This window comes from Parasteatoda tepidariorum, chromosome 11, assembly GCF_982258835.1.
Source record: "Parasteatoda tepidariorum strain Cologne lab strain chromosome 11, Ptep-v5.0, whole genome shotgun sequence".
Classification (NCBI taxonomy): Eukaryota; Metazoa; Arthropoda; class Arachnida; order Araneae; family Theridiidae; genus Parasteatoda; species Parasteatoda tepidariorum.
In genome coordinates this window covers 35,741,285-35,765,083 of record NC_141765.1, presented here as the reverse complement: position 1 = coordinate 35,765,083, position 23,799 = coordinate 35,741,285, and the positions used below count along the sequence as shown (strand labels likewise).

The window sequence follows — 23,799 nt, the reverse complement described above, 5'->3', positions numbered from 1 at the left end:
ACAATTGTAGTATGAAATGGTGTCAGTTGTCTTCCATACTACCATGCATCCACAGAAACAAAAATTCGTTGTTAAAATATGTATGTTTGTTCTCAGTTGTATAATAAAGTTATTTATATATTAATTTTTAATCTCTGTTAGCTGTCTTAACTAAGCTTATTCAGTTAACATACCTTTTTTTCAATGATAAAAACGCTAGTAACAATTAAAAAAAAGTATGTGTTTTAACATCAGAAAACTTAAGCATATAAAACTTTTCTAATCATTCTGACTTATCGTCTCCCTGTTGACGACGTAACCAACTCTTATGTATAATAGAAAATATACTCTATTACTAATATGGTACATTAAGATAATACCAATGAAAAAAACTTGAGAGTAATTCGGATTAATAAAGCATCATGGCGAGAAAAACTATCTTTCTAAAATGTAAATGTAGAATTTTGTGTTTTGTTAATAGGTACTATAATTTTAATTCCAATTCAAATATTTTTAATTTCAGCTTATCTGAATAAGCGAAGTAAAAAGCGAAACAGTCATGGCTAAATATCTCATACTCGGCTTAGTTCTAAGCATGTTCCTCCTTAGCTCTGCAGAAGTGTAAGTATACAAAATTAGCTCAAAGATAAGGCTTTTAACTCTCTACAATATTCATGCAAGTTTTTAATCAGATTTTTGGATTTAATCGAGAAATTATTATTGTTAAAATAGAACTACTGCAAAAAAATGGAAGAACAAAAGTAATTATTAAAGATTGTTGATTATCCTACCTTTCCATTATATTACTTTAAAAGAATAAAAGCATGACAAAAATGACACTCTTCTAAGAATTTTTGACGCATTAAAAAATAATTACGTCTATTGTTCTTTAGGGCAAGCATTCTACGTCTTTAGAAGTTTATATAAGTCTTGGTAGATAATCATGTTATATTGGCTTCATACAAAGAAATCACAAAGACGTTGGCTTCACACAAAGGTATCACAAATTATAGGACACTCGAACTCTCACATTAGCTCTGAGCAGCTGAAATCGCGACTCATCTGATAGAGCCACAGTTTTCTCGTCATCTAGGGTCCAATCAATATAGTCACGAGTCCAGGAGAGGCATTAGGCGTGATGTCGTGCTGTTAGTAAAGACAATTAAGTCGGTCTTCTGCTGCCATACCCCATTGCAACCAAATTTCGACGCACTGTCCTAGCGGACACGTGCATTTTACGCCCAGCGTTGATGCTTGCAGATTTTATACGCAAAGTTACTTATTTGTTAACTCTGACAAGTCTATGCACACGTCTGTTGTCTTGGTCATTAAGTGCAGACAGTAAGCTGCAACATTCCCACGATGGGAGGTTACGTCTGAAATTAGGTATTCTCGACACACTCTTGGCTCTATAGATCTAGGAATGTTGAATTCTCACATAACTTCCGAAATGGATTGCCCCATGCATCTAGATCCATTTACCATTCTATGTTCAAAGTCTGTTAATTCTCCTCTAGCGGTCATAATTACATAAGAAACATTCTCAGATAAATAACTTTAACACAAATACAAATGTCAATGTACTACCCATATGTATATTTTGTAGGCGATACTACAGATATATGCAACCCTGTTTTCCCGTTATATATATATATATATATATATATATATATATATATATATATATATATATATTCGAAAAGTGTTTGAAAACGTATACCGGATATTTTCACAGAAGAAATCTATATCATAATATGTTTCAATGCGTTTTTCACTTATATTTTCAGAAATGATAGACGCTTAGAAGTAGAACGAAATATACTCTCTACCATTTTTGAAAAGTATGATCGTCGTATTCGACCTGCTGGATTGAATAACACCGGTAGGTAAAAACTACTCTTCTCTGAAATTATGCATTAATGAGCTAGAGTTTTGTAAAAAAATAAAAGGCTATATATGTCTATAATTTAAGAGAAAAAAATTATTATTTTTGTTTAGAATCCACTTTAGAATGCATTTGAAAAACACTTTTTATTTTACTTTAGAAGGCATAAAAATACATATACATTTATAGCTCCTAAAAATTTATTAAATGCAAACTTCATCCATTCAGTGTTAATAAAGTTATGCAAAATTTATTTTTTTTACTAATTAATATAAAAAAAACATAATTAGGTTGATAAAGGAGAAAAAGTGCAGGGAAACAGATTAACACAATCATAATCAGCCACTTTTTTCCCATCTTTGTAGAGCTTGTTGAACTTGGTTTTAGCGTTGCTTTCAACAAAACCAAAACTAATTTTGCAGAAGAACATTTCTGTATGCAAATCGTATGTATTCTTTTTTTTTTCAATTTTATTTCGTCAAATTGTATTCGAAATCTTTCTTGAAATTACCATGCATTTTTGATGGTCCAGTAAATTCAGAAAAGTGAAAACAATATTTATTAATAAACAATAAATAAACAAAATTTAATTATTTTTTGATGAATAGTCTTTTTTATTAAATTTTTCGCTTTAAAAAAATTTGTTTTTAATGAAATATATTTAAATTGTTCTACCAATGCACATTTTGCATGGAAGAAATCCAAATTGAGAATATAAAAATATTCTTTATGTTTCAGGTCCTGTAGTTGTAGTGGTAGATACTTATGTGAGGAGCATAAACAATATAGATGATGTTAATATGGTAAATATCTTATAAAAATAATATTCTAGATTAAAATTTAGTTTAAAACATTCTTATGCAAATTCTAAACACTTTGAATTTAAAGTTCTGCAGGTATATTTTGCAAGAAAAATGATAAATACAACTCAACATTAAGTTATTTTTTACAATAGCATGCATTTTACTATCACACAATTGAACTTCAATTTAATATTACTGCTAACTATTGCAAAATTTCAATTGTCCAATTACTATTGCAAAGCTAATATTAGAATTTAGAAAATTCCCCTGAAAGTATATTTAAAAGTAAATTTTAAGGATTTCCTGGCTCTCTGAAATTTTACTTTTTTTATTATATTAACATTTGAAGGAAAATGAAACTACGGTAAAAAATAGCGCCACGCAGTTTGCCAGTATTTCTCATCATAAAATCCTTTTTTGCCAGAAAATAAACAAAAAATCTGCTGAATCATAATTTTTATAGTAACAATTAGGCTGAATCAATCTAATTAAATAATATTACTGTAATAATTACAGTATAATATTCTATGGTAAAGATGAATTTTACTGTAAAATAGATTCCGCAGATGAGGCACCTAAAGTGCCGATACTTTGGAACGTAATTTGACGAATAATTTTTTGCCGTATAATTAAAAAAAAAAAAAAATTTATTTTATGAATTTTTTAAAATATTTTTTTAATGAAAATTTTTTTTCAGAAAAAGTATAGGAAATTTGCTAGTAAATTCAGACAAAGCTGTTTTTAAAAATGCATTTCAAGAAACGAAATAAAACACGAGTTATTTTTCAAATATCTAAATTAATGAAAACATAAACATGCCTCGTTTTTATTAAATTATAAATTCTTAAGAGGAGAGAATATTAACATTTTAGTGAAGAGAGGATATGCTGAACTATATGATTTTATTCTAAGTAGAAATCTTTAACACGGTCTCATTATTCATGATGGGCTAACAGGTTATTAAGTTTAACATTCATAAGCTTAATAAACTTAAAGTGTTTGAAAATCATAAATTGGAGCATTCAAATTGTATATTAAATTATATATTAAATGAAAATGGAAAGTTTTGAAATATTACTTTTTCTGTTAGGATTCAAAATTATCACGTTTTCTTAAATATAAAAACAATTTGAGTATAAACCAAAACATATTTTATTTATGAAATCTATTATTTTTTAAATTATAAATCTCACTATCTCATTATTCTAATTACGAAATCTGTTATTTTATTATGCAGGTATATGATACACAGTTAACATTTAGACAGACCTGGCATGATGATAGGTTAAAGTACAATAATAGAAATTTCAACTATGTGACACTTACTGACCCAGAAATGCTTTGGACTCCAGATCTATTTTTCTCGAATGAAAAATCTGGTCATTTTCATAACATGCTTAAGCCAAATGTTCTAATACGAATTCATCCAGACGGAAAGATTCTTTATAGTTTAAGGTGAAATATACTTTTTCTATTAGCTTTTATTGGTTAATTTACTATTTTTAGCATCGAGTAATAATTGTTTCATTCGATGCATGTGATTTTGAATTTATTTTTGTTTATTTTGTGTTTAAAATCAAAATACTGTTTTCATAAGAGGCACAAAACTTCAGAAAAAAATTTCACAACGTTTCTAATCATTTAAAAAACATAAAAGACAAAACGGTTGTGGCAAGTTGACATACCAGTCTTGGAGGAATGTTGGCGTAAAATGATTGTCATGCATTTAGAGATATTGCATAAACAATTATAGTTACATAATTCGAGGTTACTTAATTGTCTCATCAATTTAAATCACCTGCCAATTTAAGAGCATTTACTTTACTTTAGTGATTAATTAGTTCCAAATTTGAATCTACAATACTACTAACACTTTAATAAATTTCGGATAAAATAACAGCATGGAGTACCGGCACTTTAAGTAAATATTATCCCCAAGATCCATTTCACCATAAAACCCATTTTTACAGTAAAATATTATACCGTACTTTTTACAGTTAGTGTTATTTAATTATAGTGATTTAGTGATTTTACGGTAATTATTACTATAAGTATATTAGGTTATAATTTCTTGTTCTGTAATATCTTGGGTCATCTTAGATGCATCGTCATCATTAACACAGAACAAAAAATCTTATATTTTGTTAGATAAATACATCAGAGTTTTTGTTTCGTAGCATGTTCCGTAAAAAAGGAAGAAATTTAAGTTAAGATGTACCGGAAGCCTACATCCGGTAGGGGAGAGTGGAGTCAATTGTAACAATTTTTACTTAACTATTTTTTACTAACAAAAAATCCTATATATTATTAGTATTAATTGACAGACGAATAAAGTAGACTATCCTCTACTAGAAAAAAAAATAAATACCTTATTTTAAATGTTATCATATTAGTTATTAGCAATTTTTGACAGTCGTGCACTTGTTACAATTGTCTCCACTTACGGGGTCAATTGTAACAGTTAATAAATTCACCTAAAACATAGTTAATTACACGTATTATCATAGTTGTGATATATTTTTCTATTGATCAAAATAGTAGTGACATTTTAGGAGTAAAAATAATAATGAGCAGAGACCTAAAGGGTTAAACTTTTAACTTTAAGGGGTCAAAAATTTCAATTTATGCTGTGAAAGGTGACAAATAAAGTAATACACATGCAACATAATATAAATGATATAGGAAATTATTGATGGTTCTTAAAGAGTTAAGTAATAGTTTGTAAACATAAGATTATTTATTTTCAGCTGCTACAATCGTCTCTTTACTTATTGTTACAATCGTCCCCAAGACGCCATTTCAGCTTCATTTGTTAAAAACAATGCTAGTTAAATAACAAAACTAATCTTTTTTTGAAACGTTAATTAAGGTGTCCACTTACATATTCGGTTAATAACTTTTATTTGTTTAAACAAAATTACCTTGTTACAATATAATATTCTAATACCAAAAAAATTACTTACGTTGCGTGAAAATATCTTTTGTGATGTAACTCTTTCAAAAGTACATAAAAATGGTTGCCATCAGGGGTGTACATGCTGATTTATTAAATACCCCTTGTGCTCCACCTAGGAACCAAATCTAGAGCCCGACACTCGAAATTTTTGCTCTGTTACAATCGTACCCTGTTACAATTGACTCCACTCAACCCTACTTTTTAGCGTAATTTGATCCGGAATTTTAACAGTGTATGTTTACGTGTATGAAAATTTTTTAATAATGTTAAGGGAAAAAATTGCTGCTTAATAGTTAAAATAAGAACAATTTGAGTATGAATACCAAGTAAGAATTCAATATTTGGCTTATGCTAGTTGGTCAATGGGCTAACAATAAATCTCCACACACTACTCAAAACATTTACTAATGAAAATTAAATTGCAAAAAGCACTTTTATTACATTTTTAGTTAAAGAAATTAAGATCACTAACCAAAACAAAAGCCAAACATTTTCGTAATATTAATTTTCTTAAAGTAGCCTGGACAAGTGATGATAACTGCGATTGATCGGAAAAATACCGAGTTGATCACTCTAACTCTTTCATCTTTGCCGCTTCGTTATATTACTCTAATTGGTCTTACTTATTTTTTAATCCTACTATATTTTTAGTGAATAAAATAAAACATGATGCATTTTATTTTTGCGAACTGAAATATATTGCAAATTATGTTACATGTCTCTATAGTTTTAGCGTGAGCAATTAAACGTCATATGCGTTGAAATATATTTCATGTAGTGCAAAAGTATAATTTATGCAATATAAAAATGTTCTTAAAATAGCTTAATTAACTCTAGCTGGAGCAATTTTAATAATTCATAATTAATTTATAAAGGGCATAATTTGCTTTTTAGAATATCTTTGAGGCTTTCTTGTCCGATGAGTTTGGACAGATACCCTTTGGATAACCAAGTTTGTTCCATGGTAGCAGCAAGCTGTAAGTGTTTCGTTCTAAATCTATTGAAATGCAAACTAATTAAATTTAAACTTAATACATTTTCCTTTTAGATGGATATACGACTGATGATATTGAATTTGTCTGGAAAAGCATCAACCCTGTTCAAGTGTCAAAAAATTTATTTTTACCACAGTTCCAACTGAAATCTTATACCCAAGACTATTGTACTAGTAAAACAAACACTGGTAAGTAATAATAGAATCAATGCAACAAAATAATCATAATAGAAATTTTAAAAAGACACAATGATTTGCTTAAAATGCACTATTTCTTATTCCTTCATGCTGTCCTGTACGGTTCGACAATATAACGCTTTTTATTTTTAACACAAAGGCCGAGAGTCGAATCTCCCCCATGGTCAAGGAAAATGAAGTTTTTTCTGTTGGGACCATTTAGAGCGTACTTGAGCAATTTTATGATTTTCCTATGACAGAAAAAATTGCTACTGTACTAGCAGAACTGTCGTACTAGTAAAACAAACACTTAACAGGGTTTTTTTTACTAGATTTTGCTTGAAGAAAAAATTGCTATTGAAACATAACCAATGAATGTCAAGGATATTACCAACTCTACAATGGTTACAAGGATATTACCAACTCTACAATTCATGGCAAAAATTTAATAGACATAGTTTGTTAAAAGAAACGCGATTTCAAACGGTTTTATGTGGTCCTGTATGGGTCTGACGATATAGCGTTTGCTTCTGACTGAGAAAACCTAGGTTAGAATCCCGTTCATGGTCTGTGGAATTAAACTTTTCTTATAGGTTATATTTGTAGTGTACCTAGAAGTAATATTACCGTCATTATTTTTTAAATGATCATAGATAATTTTCTTATTTTTTTTCCCTTCAGAAACACATACCTTAGAACAGAGATAATATATAAAGAAAGCATGTCACAAAAAAAAGCGAGTGACAAACGTCAAAAATTAAGGGACGAATGCACAAGTCATTTGCGATAAAAGAAATAATACTCTGTCATGCTGAGCTTTACATATTAAACTGCTGTGAGGAAATAAAACATACAACGGCCGTTGCGTATTATACGCCTGCGCTTTTTCAAATGCTTGTTAAACCATAAAAGTATATACCCAAACAAAGAAACAAATTTATTAATTTATTCAAACGAAATAATTTTACATAGAAAATTATTTTTTGTAAAGTATAAGATAATCCTCCGATAGCAATTGGTTTCTTGAATGTAGGATTAAAACAGTATTTAGCATCTTAATTGCAAAATAAAGTTTTATCTCACGTCTTTCAATATGGAGAAAAATATTGTGGTTAAATTACTATAATGTATAGTAATGACATTACTGGTAAAAAAAGTAACTCTGGTAATAAAAATAAAAGTATACGCTATTTAAACCATTCATTTGGTAACTTTTCCATTCATATGAAAACGGTTTACCGGAAATTCCGGTTTTCAGAATTATAGTTTTCATTACCACACATTTAGTAAAAAATATAAAAATAAAAAATAAAAAGTAAATTATTTAATTATGAGTTATTTGGCTGTCTTGATCCAGACAGAATCGAAAACAAAACTCAAAAGCAAAGGACGATGAAGTTAAGTTATAAAATCAAATTTAATTAAAAAATTTGTTTTCGACCATGCATTCTTTGATAAAAATTATTTGCTTGGGTGTGTACTATCAGTTCCTAAAGTTTTGCCCATCTTGTATGAATCACCCTGTATTTATATATATATATATATATATATATATATATATATATATATATATATATATATATATATATATATATATATATATATATATATATATATATATATATATATATATATATATATATATATATATATATATATATTATATATACATAAATAAATACAAGAAAACACGAAGAAAGTTAAGTTTTTGAGTGCTCCTCACACTATTGTATTAATATATTTTGCTTTGGCTTTATTGATACAATATCAGAAAGCACTCTGTTTTGCGGATATAATCGTGTGGGCTGAAGTAAAGATTATATCTTTTTTTTCCGGTTTTTTAAATAAATTTTCTTTTTTCTTTATATATATATAAACTTTTGTTATTTTTTTACTTATTATTCCCCCCCCTTTTTTTTCATATGTCTATAATTTTTCCTTGTTTTATTGTTCATTTTGAACTTATATATATATATATATATATATATATATATATATATGCGATTATGTGTGTGTGTGAAAAGCCAGTTTTTCAATAGCAACATATTTTTCTAATAACTTATAATATCTGTATTGCTTATAATTTTTTATTTCTAATGATTTTTAAATAATCCTTTTTATATTTCGTTGCGTAGTATTGTGACTTAATAATGCAACAAAATTTAAATTAGGAGTTTTTTCAATTTCGAATTAATTCTATCTTTAATTTCTCATAGGCACATATAGTTGCATAAAAATAGACTTGGTTCTGTCTAGAAACTCCTTCTATTATATGATCCAATTCTATATGCCGACTGCATGCATGGTTCTACTTTCTTGGTTGGTTTTCTGGTTAAATCCGAAGTACACAACCATTCGATTTGGAATAATACTGGGAGTTCTAATATCTTCGATAATAATCACTACTTCAATTCATAGTCGTACCCCACAAGTATCATATACAAAAGCAAGCGATGTTTGGATTGGAGTGTGCGTCTGTTTCATCTTCAGTGTTATACTGGAACTTTGTCTAGTTGTCAATTTCTTAAGCAAGGAAGAGTATTCGCGTTTGCAAAACCAATTAACCGCAGATGAATTACTTGGAGATGTAAGTACATACATTGTTTATGTAACTAATTTATAGTTTTAAGTTTAGCATTAGTCTCAAATTTTATCCAAAAGCGCTTAGGCTATTTTTCCTAGTACGAATATCAGAACTTAACGTTAAGTTAACGTTTTAACTTAACGTTAAGTTCAATGAGTTTAAAACTGTTAAAAAGTCTTCTAAACTATATAAAACTTATATGCTCTATTGAAATCATTATAATCTACTGGTTAACCATCTAATCACAAGCATAATGAACTTTAATTATGGTTTTGAATTTTATATAAGAAGTAAAAGTCATTATTTTAAAGAAAGGCAAAATACCTACATGAGTGAATGAGAAATCATATTTTAACGAGAACAAATTAATAAATCATTTTGAACCATCACATTAAGCACAAAGTAATAAAACATTTGAAAGCATTACATCAAGCACAAAGTAATAAATCATGTTGAACAATTCCATCATTCACAAAGCTAAAAACATTTTGAACCATCCCATCAAACACAGAGTAATAAATCATTTTGAACCATGACATTCAGCACAAAGTAATAAACCATTTTGAACACCAAAGTGCAATAACAATTTCAGACAAAATGTAATTCGCATTAAATGTTAATATTCTTCAACTAAATCATTGATAAAACGTTTTGAAGTATTAAGTATTAAAGAAATAATACCTTATGTTGGACTACAAAAGCTTATGATCATAAGCCTAAAATTAGCAATTTATCAGCTAAACAATTCTGCAAAAATAATAATAGACAATTTTTAAAATATAACAATTTAAATATTATTTTTAAATATATAATTTTTATAATGGAGCAATTTGTGCACTTCTGACTGAATTACTGAAGTCGTATTTTTTAGATAACTACTCCCTACTCATATAATACGGGTCAAGATTCCAAGTATTCCAAATAAAAGAAAATTCCTAAGAAATGAACTTTTTCGACCACCAATCCGAAAACAGAAAGCAGAAAACTGTTTTTTTTTTTTTTTTTTTTTTTGCCACAAATTGGTCTCTTGTCAAATTTGTCCATTTCGTAATCGCTTGGGTCAGGTGAGAGAGCAGTATAGAGTATCTCGTATTAAGCAACTTATTATATTTAATCCATTTTGCAACGTTACTGAGTTAACTGTTAACCATCGTTATGACCAATCGCAAATATTTGCCTAGTTTCTTTTTAACATCAAAGGGAAATTTTCTTCCTCACGCAGGACAGACAAAACTTGTATTGTAATAGAACCGTTTGAATTTTTTTTCCTGTTTAGGAGAATTGAAGCAAATATTTTGATGAGAACAAACTAGTAAGACATATCAGTTGGGACTTTATTTTCCTGTTATCACGTGCAATAGTTTTTGTGATCTGAAAAATATATAAAACGTATTATCAAAGAAATATAATAATAATTGTTGGGGAATACCTTCTTTAACTAAGTTGAATGGATTTAGGCAGAGATTTTCCAGAATACTTTCTTACTATATAAATTAAGTTTAAAAACTGAAATTTTTCGAGAATTTTTCTTGTTTATAGTGAAATATAGTTTTTTAATCACATGTTTGTGTTCAATAATTTAAACAAATAAGAAAAATTCTATTCATTTTCAGGGTCAAAAATAAAAAAGAGGGTGCGAAATGTTCATGCCATACTTTTTTTAATTTTTGACCCTTAAAAGAACAGCACTTTATATATTTGTTTAAAACATAAGCTCACAAAAAATAATATATATGTAATAAAAAAAGCTTTCAGAAAGTTCATGTTATGATATTAATGTCAATTACTGAAATTTTATTGACATTTTATAGAAAAGAAGAAAAAATTAATGAATTTTTGCTTTTTCGAATTCTATTTTGTGTTCATGTAGAAATGCAAATATATTTATCATCTGTTATAGCCAAAAATTCATGTTTATTAAGTTTTTATAAGAAATAGAGGTGAGAAAGATATTTTAAATTTGTGAATTTGATAGAAATGAACAAGTAAGTTCCGCAATGCTTAAACTGGTACACCTGATAAAGTTATGCGATTAACTCATTAACAGAACTTGCAATGAATAATAACATAACATGATGAGAATACGAGTGAAATTCTCTCAATTGGAAGAGAAATTATCCACCGCAGGGAAAGATATCTACACCTTTTCAGTTGAAAATGGATTAAGACAAAGAGAAGCCTTATTGTGCTTTACTTTGAAGGTGGGTCCCATAATACATTATTCGTGATTCCGCAATTAACACAGAAGATAATATATTCAATAAATCAATTCAGGTACTTATCCAGAAGATGAGCACATGATAGCTAGAACAGAGAGAGATTTAAAGGATGAATTTGTCAAATTTGAAAAGTCAGTCAAGAAAATTATCTTTAAAATGAATGTAGAAGGCCGTGGTTGCTAAGTAGTTAGAAAATCGGACTACAATCGGGAGGGGCCGGGGTTTGAACCATTATTCCGCTAAGACTAAGTACATGAGATATAGGTTCGCGTAAAATCTGTGAAGTAGAATTTGCTGATATCGGTTGCTGAACAGTATCAAGTACAGGAATCTGGAGAAAATTTTTCCCCTTCAGATCTATATCTAAATTGAAGAAGTGGCATCACGAATGAGTGGTGCTGCCATCTATCCTTTGGTTTCTGAACTAAGAAGTACTTTCACCCTTACGGTGCTCTCCTGTCAAATGAAAGGAGCTCATTCATAGCTTAATTCGCAAATGTCCGATGGCTGGAGAGCTTGGCTTGTCCATCTGTGATAAGAAACTGTAACTATAAGAATATAAAAAAATAAAGTATATGGTGGCCAAAGATAGAAAAATTTCAACCCTACTTTGACAGATGCATACGCCCTCCCAGTCTTGACGCATGCACCCGAAACATAGTCTTTACCTAAGAAGGAAGAGACTATTATTATCAACTATGAAGCAAGTGTCTTGCGAATCATATTTAGTGGAATCAAAAAGAGCAATTATATACAAATAGTCCAACACACAATAATTTTAAACATAAATCGATAGATAGTTGTGATAAAGGATGTCCAAAACGTCAATGGGTGGACTCTATTAAAGTGGATTTTAAGATCATTAGGGTATTAAACTGGAAAAACCTAGCTATAAAGAAAACTGCAAGGAGAAATGTTCTGGCACATACTAAGGACTATCCCTGGCTGTTGTATCAATAATGATTAAATATTACGACTTCACTCTGACACGGTAATTTCATATTGTAATAAAATTAGGTAAATGATTATTCTTTAAGAAGCCAACAAGAATGAATTTATAATATTATTATTCTCACATGAAAACAATTATTTTTCACTTACAAATATTTTTAACAATGTAATGAAATCCTAGGCATATCTTAGTATGAAAATACTATTTAAAAGAAGCAAGTTAATGAGCCATGGTGAAAACATTAGGCATAAGTAGAAATTCATAATTTAAATAAATAAAACAACTTGTTTTAGTGCGCACGAACAGCCAATCCATCATTAGATGCCTCCCCTATTGGCGTAAGAAGACATTTCCGGTCATGGATTTTAATACCAATGAGGTATAGAGGCCAATTAATCCCCTTAAATTACTTTTGTTTTACGGAAGAATTTTCACTAATTTGATAACTCTAATTAATAATAATACTTATTTTTAACTTTTCATTTTTCAATAACTTATTTAAAAATGATTAAATCAGGAAAAAAAAACACGAAATCGTATTTTTTCTGAATAAGCATATCTTTTTTCAACAAATCTGGGACTGTAAAATTTGAAGGGTAGTTGCTGTCATTAAGATGTGGTCTCCATAGCCTAGTCAAAAAAGGGGTTAAAGGTTTGAGCCCTTTACTACTTTTTTCACTTACTTGCTTATTTAGCCCTGTATTAGGAATTTTTTAAACAAATCAAAAACTTTTAGCGCACAATCATAAGAATTCGTCAATTAAAATAAAAACATTGTAAAAATTTTTTTTAATAATTATTTATATTTTTTATCATTTTATCCCATAATTGAAATAATAGCTTTATTTAATAATGGTATAAGCTAAAAAAAATTTATGTCATTTTAAATTATGTAATATTAAGTTATATAATTTTAGATTGTGTAATTTCAAATCACAGCATACGAAATTTGAGCAAAATCGGTCGAATCGTTTCAGAGAAAAAGAAGGCATTTTTAAAATTTACATTTCTCATGATCTATTTAATTGATTCATTATACGATAACTCTCGTTACAGTTTTGATCATTAATTTTGTAACACCCTGTATTTCGAAAAAATGCAAAAACTTTTCTTTGTTTTTCTTCTTATTAATTATTTTTAAACCTTCAAAAATATCTTTATTGTTAGAAGAATTCTATTCGAATTGATGACGTCGGGAAAGCCAGTCAAGTTCGAAATATCCAGTCAGCACCATTGAAATGGCTGAACAAGTACTCATCAACTGCACAACGTATAGATGTATTTTCGAGATTCCTTTTTCCAGCATTATTTGCATTCTTCAATTTAGTTTATTGGCTGAAATATGCAGCCTGATAAAAATACTTATTCAAACATGTCATTAAATCGGTGATTGTTATTTGCAAAATAATTTTTTCTACAAAAATATGTTCCATTTATATGCATCAATTAATATGTATATTGTTATATCATGTATCTTACCTTTGTATTGCATGTATATTTTGCATTGTGTACTGTTTCAGATTAAGTAATGTTTGCAACACAAATTTGTAGGAAATAAAGAAAAATTATATGTTCACTTTATTTATTTACATGAGCTTTACATTTGCTAAGTGAAATTTTCATTGAATTTGAAATATTTCGTCTTAATTTTATAAAATTATATATTATTTTTCTTTTTGCAATGGATTTTTTTTTACACTGGAATGTTAAAATAGTAAGATGTACTTCACACACTTTGAAGAGAAGAATTGTAAAATTCAATGAATATCTCTACATATATTGAGAAAGGTTTTCTGAACTACTTTTCTGAAAATTGTGGTTATTTATTCAGTAATCATGGTTTCCTTCAGATTTATTACATGGAAAAGCTAAAATAATACGATGAAATAGACTTAATAATGAAATATCATTTTTTAAATAAATATTTTAAAATATATCACTCAAAATGTGTAGCAAAGTATACGCGAAATTTATGTTATATGTAGTAAAAAGTTTAAACCGGCTTTTAAAAACTTCTTTGTATAACAATTTCAACACATTGAACTTTCTTAAAAGACTGCATAAAGACTTTAAGACTTTTATCAGCTCCTTTTTTTATCTTATACATTTAATAACAAATAAAAAAGTAGCAGAAATTCTTTTTGCTTTAAAATAATTTTTTATTTCAAAGTTTTAAGTTTTTGTAATTTTTTTTTAAAAAATGACCCGTATAAACAATTATAATAAATAAAATTCCTTTAAATATTCGTATTAAAAAAGCTTTATGGAAAGAAACTTTAACTCTTCAAAAATTTCTTTTTTATATTTTAAAATTTTATCGGAATCTTTATTTCCTGAAAAAAAAATTAAAAAGAAACAAGTGTCATTGTTCAAAACCTCTCACAATTTTTTTCACATAAAAAAAATATCAAACATTACTCTAAGGAATTTTAATGTTTTCTTCTAGACAAAGGACTGAAATAATTTGTTTTGTCAGTCGAAGCCACATTGCAAAAAAATATTAATTCTTCAAAACAATTTTAACAGACTATTTTTTTCATAAAAAAGTTTAAAAGAAACAAGGGTCATTTATTTGTTGTTAGAAACCTCTCTAAATTTTCTTAACATCAAAACAAATCAAACATTACTCCAAGAATTTAAATATTTTAAGTGAGACAGCATCTAAACAAGGGAGTGTAAAACTTTTTGTCAGTTTAAAAACATTATAAAAAGAAACTTTAATTCTTCAAAAATTTCTTTTTTCTATTTTAAAACTTAAATGTCTCTTTATTTCATAAAAAAAATTCAAAACAAACAAGTTTCATTGTCCAAAGCGTCTCACGATTTGTTTAACATCAAAAAAACAAACATTACTCTATGAAATTTAAATGTTTTAAGTGAAACAGCTGCTAGACAAAGTACTGAAATAATTTGTTTTGTTAGTTAAAGCAACATTATAAAAAATATGATAAATTCTTTAAAAAAAATTAACGGACTATTTATTTCATGAAAAAAGTGCAAAAGAAACAAGTGTCATTTATTTGTCTTCAGAAACCTCACTCAATTTTCCTATTATCAAAACAAATCAATCATTACTCCAAGAACTTAAATATTTTAAGTGAAACAGCTTCTAAACAAGAAACGGTAAAACCTTTTGTCAGTTTAAACAAGATTATAAAAAGAAAAATTATTTCTTTAAAAATTTCTTTTTTCAATTTTAAAATTTTAACGGTTTCCTTATTTCTTAAAAAAAGAATTTAAAGGAAACAAGTGTCATTTATTTGCTGTTCAAAACATCACACAGTTTTTCCTAACAGCAAAACAAATCAAACATTACTATAAGAATTTAAATGTTTTAAGTGAAACAGTTTCTAGACAAAGGACTGAAATAAATCTTTTTGTCAGTTGATACAACATTTCTTTTTTAAAAAAATATATCTTCCATTTTTAAGAGGCTAAATATCGACATCGACTGCTAATGCCACTTTCCGTTTAACTCAAGACGAATGAGATGTAAGAAATGAATGGGACGTTTCTTTTTATATTCGATTTAAAACTAACTTCTTTTCAAGCATTGTAGAAATAAAAGAAAAAATCGATTCATTCGTTCAGCTTTAAATAAATGAAGGATTTTAAAGAATAGTTGAAAAAGCATATCTTGACAAAACAAAGAACTAGAAAACGTTTTTTGGATCGTATCCTACGGCAAAACAAAGAAAATATAAATGATGATGCTTGTTAATGAAAATAAATAAAATAAATTTCCTTAAAACAGTAAGAAATGTAATTTAAATTTTAATTTTATAATTTTTCAACCAACGAAAGCTTTTTTAAAGTTTGCTGTATAAAACTATAGCTTTGGGTATAGAACTATTGTAAAGGCTGCTATTTCACATTTACGCATAGCAATAGCATTGAAGGAGTTGTTCCATAATAACCAATAATAATAATAATAATTATTATTAGCGGTTATTATGGTACCAAACATTAAGAATCTCAAATTAATATTTAAACTTCTGAGAAATGAAATCGAAACGAAATCTGTCCAATCTGAAGTAAGTTCAAAAATTATCTGATAAACTTCCAAAAATCTCATTTTAAATTTTCTTCATTTACTCAAGTTATCACAAAGGTTTTGATGTTTTAAAACCACACTTCTCTCATAGCGATTCCTTAGTTCTTGATAAAAAAAATTTCGTTTTTCCTCGTTTAAATATTAATTTGAGACCTTCAATATATAACTTGTCTTTCATTTTTTATAAGGATTCTAAAAAAGTATAACTTAGATCATAGTTAAGGAACAACCTGTATAGGCAAATGATCATGTCTGGTCCTAAATCAAATAAAATTGTGTTGATAAATGTTTGAAATGAGTTTGTACAATACAAAATACTAGCATTTTTTATCTATATTTAATCAGTATTTTATTTCCTATCACTTTTTGCAACCATCTCTTACTGTTTTACACAAGAATTATTTCTAGAAAAGAAGGTTGTTTCTTGAAAGGAAAGTTATTTAATGAAGGGAAATTTGTACACTAACTTGCCCAAATGCAAAAAATTAGGTCGGTAATTTAATTTAGCATTTTATAACTTTGTATTAGCTTATAGTTTAGAACTTAGTTACAGTTACATTAGTATGCAGACAATTTTATGTAAATATCTATTTATAAAATATTATACTATAACCATTTTAAATTTTTTGTTTTCTGCATTCTATGGATTAGTGGGACAATGACTTGCAATTATTCTTTTTAACAAAGTGAATAGGAGTCATTAGTATTTATTATTTTGATGTTTTGATGTTCTTGGACACCAACGCATATTTCGCCATTGAGTTACTTTATTTTTTAGTTTCAGTATCACCTTGTCACATATGCTTTCATTTATATCCATATCATAATATTGCAAGTAAATAAATTCACATTCCTTGAGCAAGCAATGTAACTATCGCCGAAATTGAGATTATATCAGAAACCTCTTTCTCTATCATATACCGCCGATTGTATCATAAGTTTTCAAACAGAAGAACACTTAGAATAACAGTTCTTCACTTACATAGTAAGTACAATGGACATTTTATGAACCGCATTTACAACAAAAAAAACAGAGTGAGATATTAAAAAGTAAAAATAATAATCATTTTACAACTAATAAATCCAAAACTATCTATCTTAACAAGGATACTAAATACCACCTGTAATTACATTTAAATAATAACAGTCTCAAGAATTTTTAGTAATAAAATATATTGTTGGTATTAAAGAGATTGAAATTTTATCAAAAGATTTCGTTTTTAATGGAGTCATTAAAATAGGTTTGCCTTTAAAATTTCATTTATGCTTGAAAACTTTAGTGCATGAAAACCATTACGATTTCCCAGAAGACTCTCCTATTATTATTCAGTCGTAAAAATATTTGTAAATTAAAATTAAAAGTTCAAATTAAATATTTTAATAAAAATTACTTCATCATATTAATTAAATTTCGGTGATCCAAATTACGAGGAAGAAATGAAATTCGAGAATATGGAATATTTTCTCACAATTTTGAAATTTGATTCCTTCTTCGCAAATCTTTTTCTTTTATAAATTATACTTACAAATATTTTTTTTTAAAAACATTATGCTGAAAAATACTTTTGTTCATAAAAATAAAATTTATTATTCATACTGTGATGAAGTTATAGCAAATACTGGAAAAATGTATGTACTAAACATTCAAAAAAATATGAACAACTCTTCTAAGCATTTGCTCACGCAATATGCAAATTTGATCTTATTTGATGTGCAAACATACGTGAGAAAAATTCATTTACAACAAAGTCGACTGTTGAAATTACCATATGAATAATCTCATCTTTAGATTCGAGCCAAAAAAGAGGCTTTTGTGCCTTTAAATGAATTTGCCTTCGCTTTAAGAATTATTTAAGTAAAATACTACAGATGACTTTCACTTTAGCTTTAAATAAAATCTATAACATTTAGTTCTTAAACTACCATCGTTTCGTGAAAACTGCTTTATGGCAATGAATATTTTTTGAGAAAAATAATTTTCGCAAATACTTGCAATAAGAATTTTTGTCGTTAAAAATTAATAAAAATCGAAAACTAATCTTTTTTTTCTTCAATTTTTTTTTTATATTACAAGGGGAAGTTATACGACTTACTTTAAAATAAAAGAGTTTATTTGACCCAATTCATATTCCAGAAAAAATAACATGAATAAAATTCTTGTAAAATTCCGTTCATCAAAGCGATAACTTCTTCTTCGGTGCAACAGCTTAGAACGAGCCAAGGCCGTGCCAATCAACTTCGGCTATCGCTGTATATCCAAAGGCACTGTGCTCCATTTTCTGACACCTATCACGCCGAGATCTACATTGTTAAATCACCCGATGGCTGGGCGACTTCTTTTCTTGGTTCCAGATAGTTCGCCAAGAATCAGTTCCCTTTTAGGATCAGGGTCTTGTAATTTTTGCAAGTATCCAAGCCATTTTACACGCTATGCTTTAATGATTTGGCTGATGTTGGGTTCTTTAAATTTGTTATAGATCTCGCTGTTCATCAGTTCAAAGTTCAGCAGTTTATCTTCTGCTGCCTTAAATTGTCAAACACCAGAAGCAATTCAGGATAAGCGGTCGAGTTAGGGTTTTATAAATAGTGATCTTTGAGAAGTGTCGATGTTAGTATTCTTTTATATATTCTTCTATAAGCCAGAATCAGTATAGATCAATGAAAAATATCTCCTCTGGTGGTAATTAATTCCTAAATAGCAAGCATGACGAGGGATCATCCTGTCGTGAGCCTTTATATGAGTAGAATGCATCTGAAAATGCATTTTGAAAGCTCTAACCCCGGATAAAATGCAAAAGAATAATCAATAATATGCATTAAAAATGTTAATAATAACAAATAGTGTAAAAATATTAATTGGCATTGAAAAACAGATTCGATTACTGAGAAACTAAAAAAATTAGATATTCATATGAAAACGTATACATGTATAGAAATAATTGTATGGAATGCATAAAATGTATAGAAATTTCTTGGAAAAATATTTAAATAACAATTTATTTACGTGGTTGAATAACAATTTATTTATATGGTTAAATAACAATTTATTTAATCATATTTAACCAAAAAGGTCAAATGACCATAAAAAGGTGGTATTCAAAATAGTCTTTTTTTTTGAAAAAAAATTCGTTTATTGACTGTTTTTGCCTAGTAAGATTTTACAGCAAAACTTTTATCCTCACCAACTAGACCCATCTGATGGAGCTACTTAGTTTACAGCCTCTGAGTACAAACTGTAGCCGAGAGAGTTAATCAGTAAATTTTATGACCGGCTGAACAGGGGTTCAAGTCACAGTGTTGAAACCCCAATATTTATTGCATTCCTTCAACACAAGAAGAGTTTTCAGTGCCCAGAACTCCCCAATCGATGATTTCTGACAATTAAAATACGAAATACTCATTCACTCATAGATCAGCATTACATGGCTGTTTAATGCAGAAAAAAGTCCAGTGCACTGTTTTCAAAATTAAGGAAAAATCACAAATAAGGTCAATAATCATCGTCTTGTTGTTCTTTAAATTACTTACGTTTTCCCTTGTTTCTTCTATTGGTATTTATCAGGATCACCATCGCTATTATTTTCGTAGTTGACAGATTCTGAAATAGTTGGAAAGTGCTGTTCTGTTAGGTATTGAATTAAATCTGAGTATGCTACTGTGCAGTCTCTGTTTTGTTTCTTAATTTTCAGTATTCTTTCCTTCCTCATCTCATTTGCTCTCTCTCTCGCTGTATCATATGGCTCAGCAAATAATTCTTCGCTCTCTCTCGCTGTATCATATGGCTTAGCAAATAATTCTTCGCTCTCTCTCGCTGTATCATCTGGCTTAGCAAATAATTCGTTGGTTGTAATGTTTTCCAGGTATGTGAAGTGAATTTATTTATTTGGTCTAAGAATCATTCATTTTTTTTTGGTTTTTTAATTTGGTGTTTTGGATTAATCTGTGTACTAGGACTTATACTGATTGAGATGATCTTCCTAAAACCTTTCATCTCAATTCTTTCATGCTGTAGGTTGAGGAACCGCCAAGCTAGTTGATTTCTGTTCGTATGCTTCTTGCTTAATTTATATTTCCCCTCCATAAACTGAGCGTCTGATCTCGATGAGCATGACTGATTGAACCTAAAGAAAAGCCTGACATAACCTAACTAAAATGCTTAGTTAAATTTTATTTTTGTGGTTTTAAAACCATGCTAGTAGTAAATGGTTACAAAATCGTATACTTTCGTGTTTACGGTTCTTTAACCTTACCGGTTGTAAACAATTTCAAAACTGTAAAGGTAAATAAATCTTACAAACCATAAATGTTATGGTAAATTTGATGGACAGACTGATGAATGTTATTTTACCATAATTTAGAATGAATAATCTAACTGTGTTGGTTAATAATAAAGTAATACATTTCATTACAATTTCGAACATTAATCAAGAAAAAAGTAATTATACCAAAAACCTATATTTCGTTAAAAGTTAAAATTTTAACATTTGATTTCCTTACCTGTTAACCGTTTCGTAGTGTGTAACCATAAAATTTACTGCAACTTTTATAAGGTGCCACGTTGACTCTGATTAACATACTTCTTAAACTTTATTGCACGATTCTTTGTTTCAATTTCAACTGAAACATAGTTCAATTAAACACCTTATTAAGGTTGCAAAAAAGCTACATCGCATTATGGTTTAAAATAAAAATATTATGGTCCAACGTTAAACTCATTTGTCTGAGAGTTTGCTTAACATTGTTTGTTTTGCTTGTACAATAGTCTTTTCCATACGAAAGAAGCTCTACTTAGAAAAAATAAATATTTAGTCATTTAAGGAGGTCATTTAGTCATTTATCTTTTTTTTTCAAACAAATACTATATCCTCATTTGTATATTCATTTAAAAGAAATATATATTTAGTTTAAATTGATTTTTTTGTTCACTATAAATAACTTATAAGGAAAAACTTACAGAGCTTTCTGCTGCACATTAACATACTTGATGGTTTAGTGGATAGTTAATCCATTAGGCAAGAAAAATGCAAGGGTATTCTAAGGACAAATCGAGTACTCTGAAGATCAATTAAAATTATAAAATTTGCTCCCGTTAGAATTTTGAAAATATAGAAATAACTGTTAAAAGTTTATAAATTATTACAGTCAAACTTGATGCAATGGATTGATACTATTGATACAATGGAACTCGAATTGAAACTTGATGCACAATTTAACACTTTATTAAAGTTACAACAAACTTACCCCTTATTATGGTTGAGGGTGCCAATTTTATATTTCGGCATTAGATTTTTCTGTGAGTCAGAATTATTAAATTAAAACCATGAGAAACTGACTTGAAAGTAGACAAAAAAAATTTGATTAAACAAGTGAAAGATAAAGAAATATTCCGTCTGCATCGTAGACGGAAAATGGACTAAAATATAACATATAGAGGTGTTTTATGTGAAAATATCCATATTTTTTATTGAAAATAAGACATATAACCAGGTTTTATGTAATTGCATGGAACTTCCCTTACTAGTTTAATCGATAAAAATCGCATTTAAAAACGATTACTAAATACTATCACTTACAAATTCCAGCAGATTTTGAAAGTAGATCTGAAACAAAATATGACCCCTCCTCAAGGCGAGATTCATTGTAATTTTTTTCATGTGCTAAAAAATGCTACAAAGGAGAAAAATTTTTATTATAATTCCATACTAATTTTCCTCAAAAGGTTTTGATAATTATGAAACCATTAATATTTCGTTACTGCAACGTCTTAAATTTTACTTCTTGTTTAGGATCAACTGAAGTGTTAAACATTCGATAAAGTTATACCTCATCCAAGACATCGAAAACGTTTTAAAATAATAGAAAGCGTTAAACACCAAAACAATAAAAAATAAAAAATCATGATTAAATTTATTTTCCTTTTCTAAAATCATGCTAGTAACAAAAATCTATCCCACACAGATGAAGCATTTTTCTAGAATTTAAGACTATAAGAGCTAAACAGCGCTTAGGGCAAATTTCCAAATTTCGATTATTAGAGAGTGGAAAGACTTTTTTTTTCACTTTGCCCAACTCCAATTTACTGGAATTCATATTTTGAGCTTAACAACTGTAACAAGTGTTTTAAACTGCTGAAGTTTTGAACAGGGAATAGATGTTCTTTCACCTAGTTAACATAGCTGTCCATAGCTAGGAAATGACAAAAAGGTTTTCAACATTTTATATTAAAGTAATGAAGTTTTACCCCTTTGAAAGTTATTTTGCTTTGGTTCAGTTTTATGAGAATTTGTCATGATCTTTGAAATTGGTTTTAAAAGCAAAATTTGAGAGATCATATCAAATTTATTCAGGTGCAACTTTCAAAGTCTTGCAAAACATATGCTGGATAACATTTGCAAAGTAATTAATAATAAAAAATCCGGATAATGAAATATCATTTTTGCACATAATAAATTAGTTTCTTTAAATAAAATTTCATATCAATAATAAAATATTCAAGCTCTTTTTTTTTGTTTAACGTGAAATTTAGAAAAAAATTGTAAATTACTTGAAATTTAATTGTTTAGAATTTTATTTGAATCGCTTGATGTCTTTATTTTTGCACCCTGGAGTATTTATTTTCAGCAGGAAATGAAAAAAAGCATTATTCACTAAATGGTATCTTGCATATTCTTTTTTTTCTGCTCTGATCCTGTACTGAAGTGGAGAAAAAATATTTCCTAGATAACTGTCACCTCGTGTGCCATACATAATCGATAGAAGAATCTTGAATCGATTCCATATTTCATAAGTTAATAACTATCATTTTCATGCTTTATTGAACATACACATTTCACCTTTGTCTGATTACACAACTTTTATAAATCACCACAGTCAATATGTCACTAAACATTAAAAACTATTTTAGATCTAAGAAGATATTGTGTTTGAAATTGGAAATATTGATATTAAATATTAGTATAAAATAAAATAAGAATGCTGCTCATTCAAATTAAAAACCAATATCAACAAATAAATCAGCGAAAAAAGTTTAGCAATTGAAATAAATACACTAAAATAAAAGTATGGTCAAAAATACTAGAATATGGTGAAATTTACCTTGTTTCTGGCTGTATGGAAACATTACCAAAGCTCTTTTATTAATATTTTTGTAAAATTAAAAAGTAAATAATGTTTTATAACATTCAATAAAATTTGGT

At 28.0% G+C, this 23,799-nt stretch overlaps 2 protein-coding genes across 7 annotated transcripts in view; one reads left to right on the top strand and one right to left on the bottom strand.

Moving 5' to 3' along the window:
- LOC107443700 (glutamate-gated chloride channel) overlaps positions 1-14,125 on the top strand; it is a 34,312-nt gene extending 20,187 nt beyond the window's left edge. For 4 of the 6 annotated variants that reach the window (XM_071187494.2, XM_016057650.4, XM_016057651.4 and 1 more), the window contains exons 2-9: positions 503-600; positions 1,767-1,861; positions 2,603-2,667; positions 3,905-4,122; positions 6,518-6,600; positions 6,672-6,806; positions 9,011-9,381; positions 13,717-14,125. In XM_071187494.2, the coding sequence (XP_071043595.2) occupies positions 539-600; positions 1,767-1,861; positions 2,603-2,667; positions 3,905-4,122; positions 6,518-6,600; positions 6,672-6,806; positions 9,011-9,381; positions 13,717-13,902 (1,215 nt within the window). In that variant the 5' untranslated portion in view covers positions 503-538 and the 3' untranslated portion in view covers positions 13,903-14,125. The remainder of the gene's footprint in view (positions 1-502; positions 601-1,766; positions 1,862-2,602; positions 2,668-3,904; positions 4,123-6,517; positions 6,601-6,671; positions 6,807-9,010; positions 9,382-13,716) is intronic. The other 2 variants (XM_016057653.4, XM_087155450.1) reach the window with 1 other exon arrangement.
- LOC107443698 (glutamate-gated chloride channel) overlaps positions 1-23,799 on the bottom strand; it is a 126,477-nt gene that overhangs the window by 69,007 nt on the left and 33,671 nt on the right. The window lies entirely within an intron of this gene.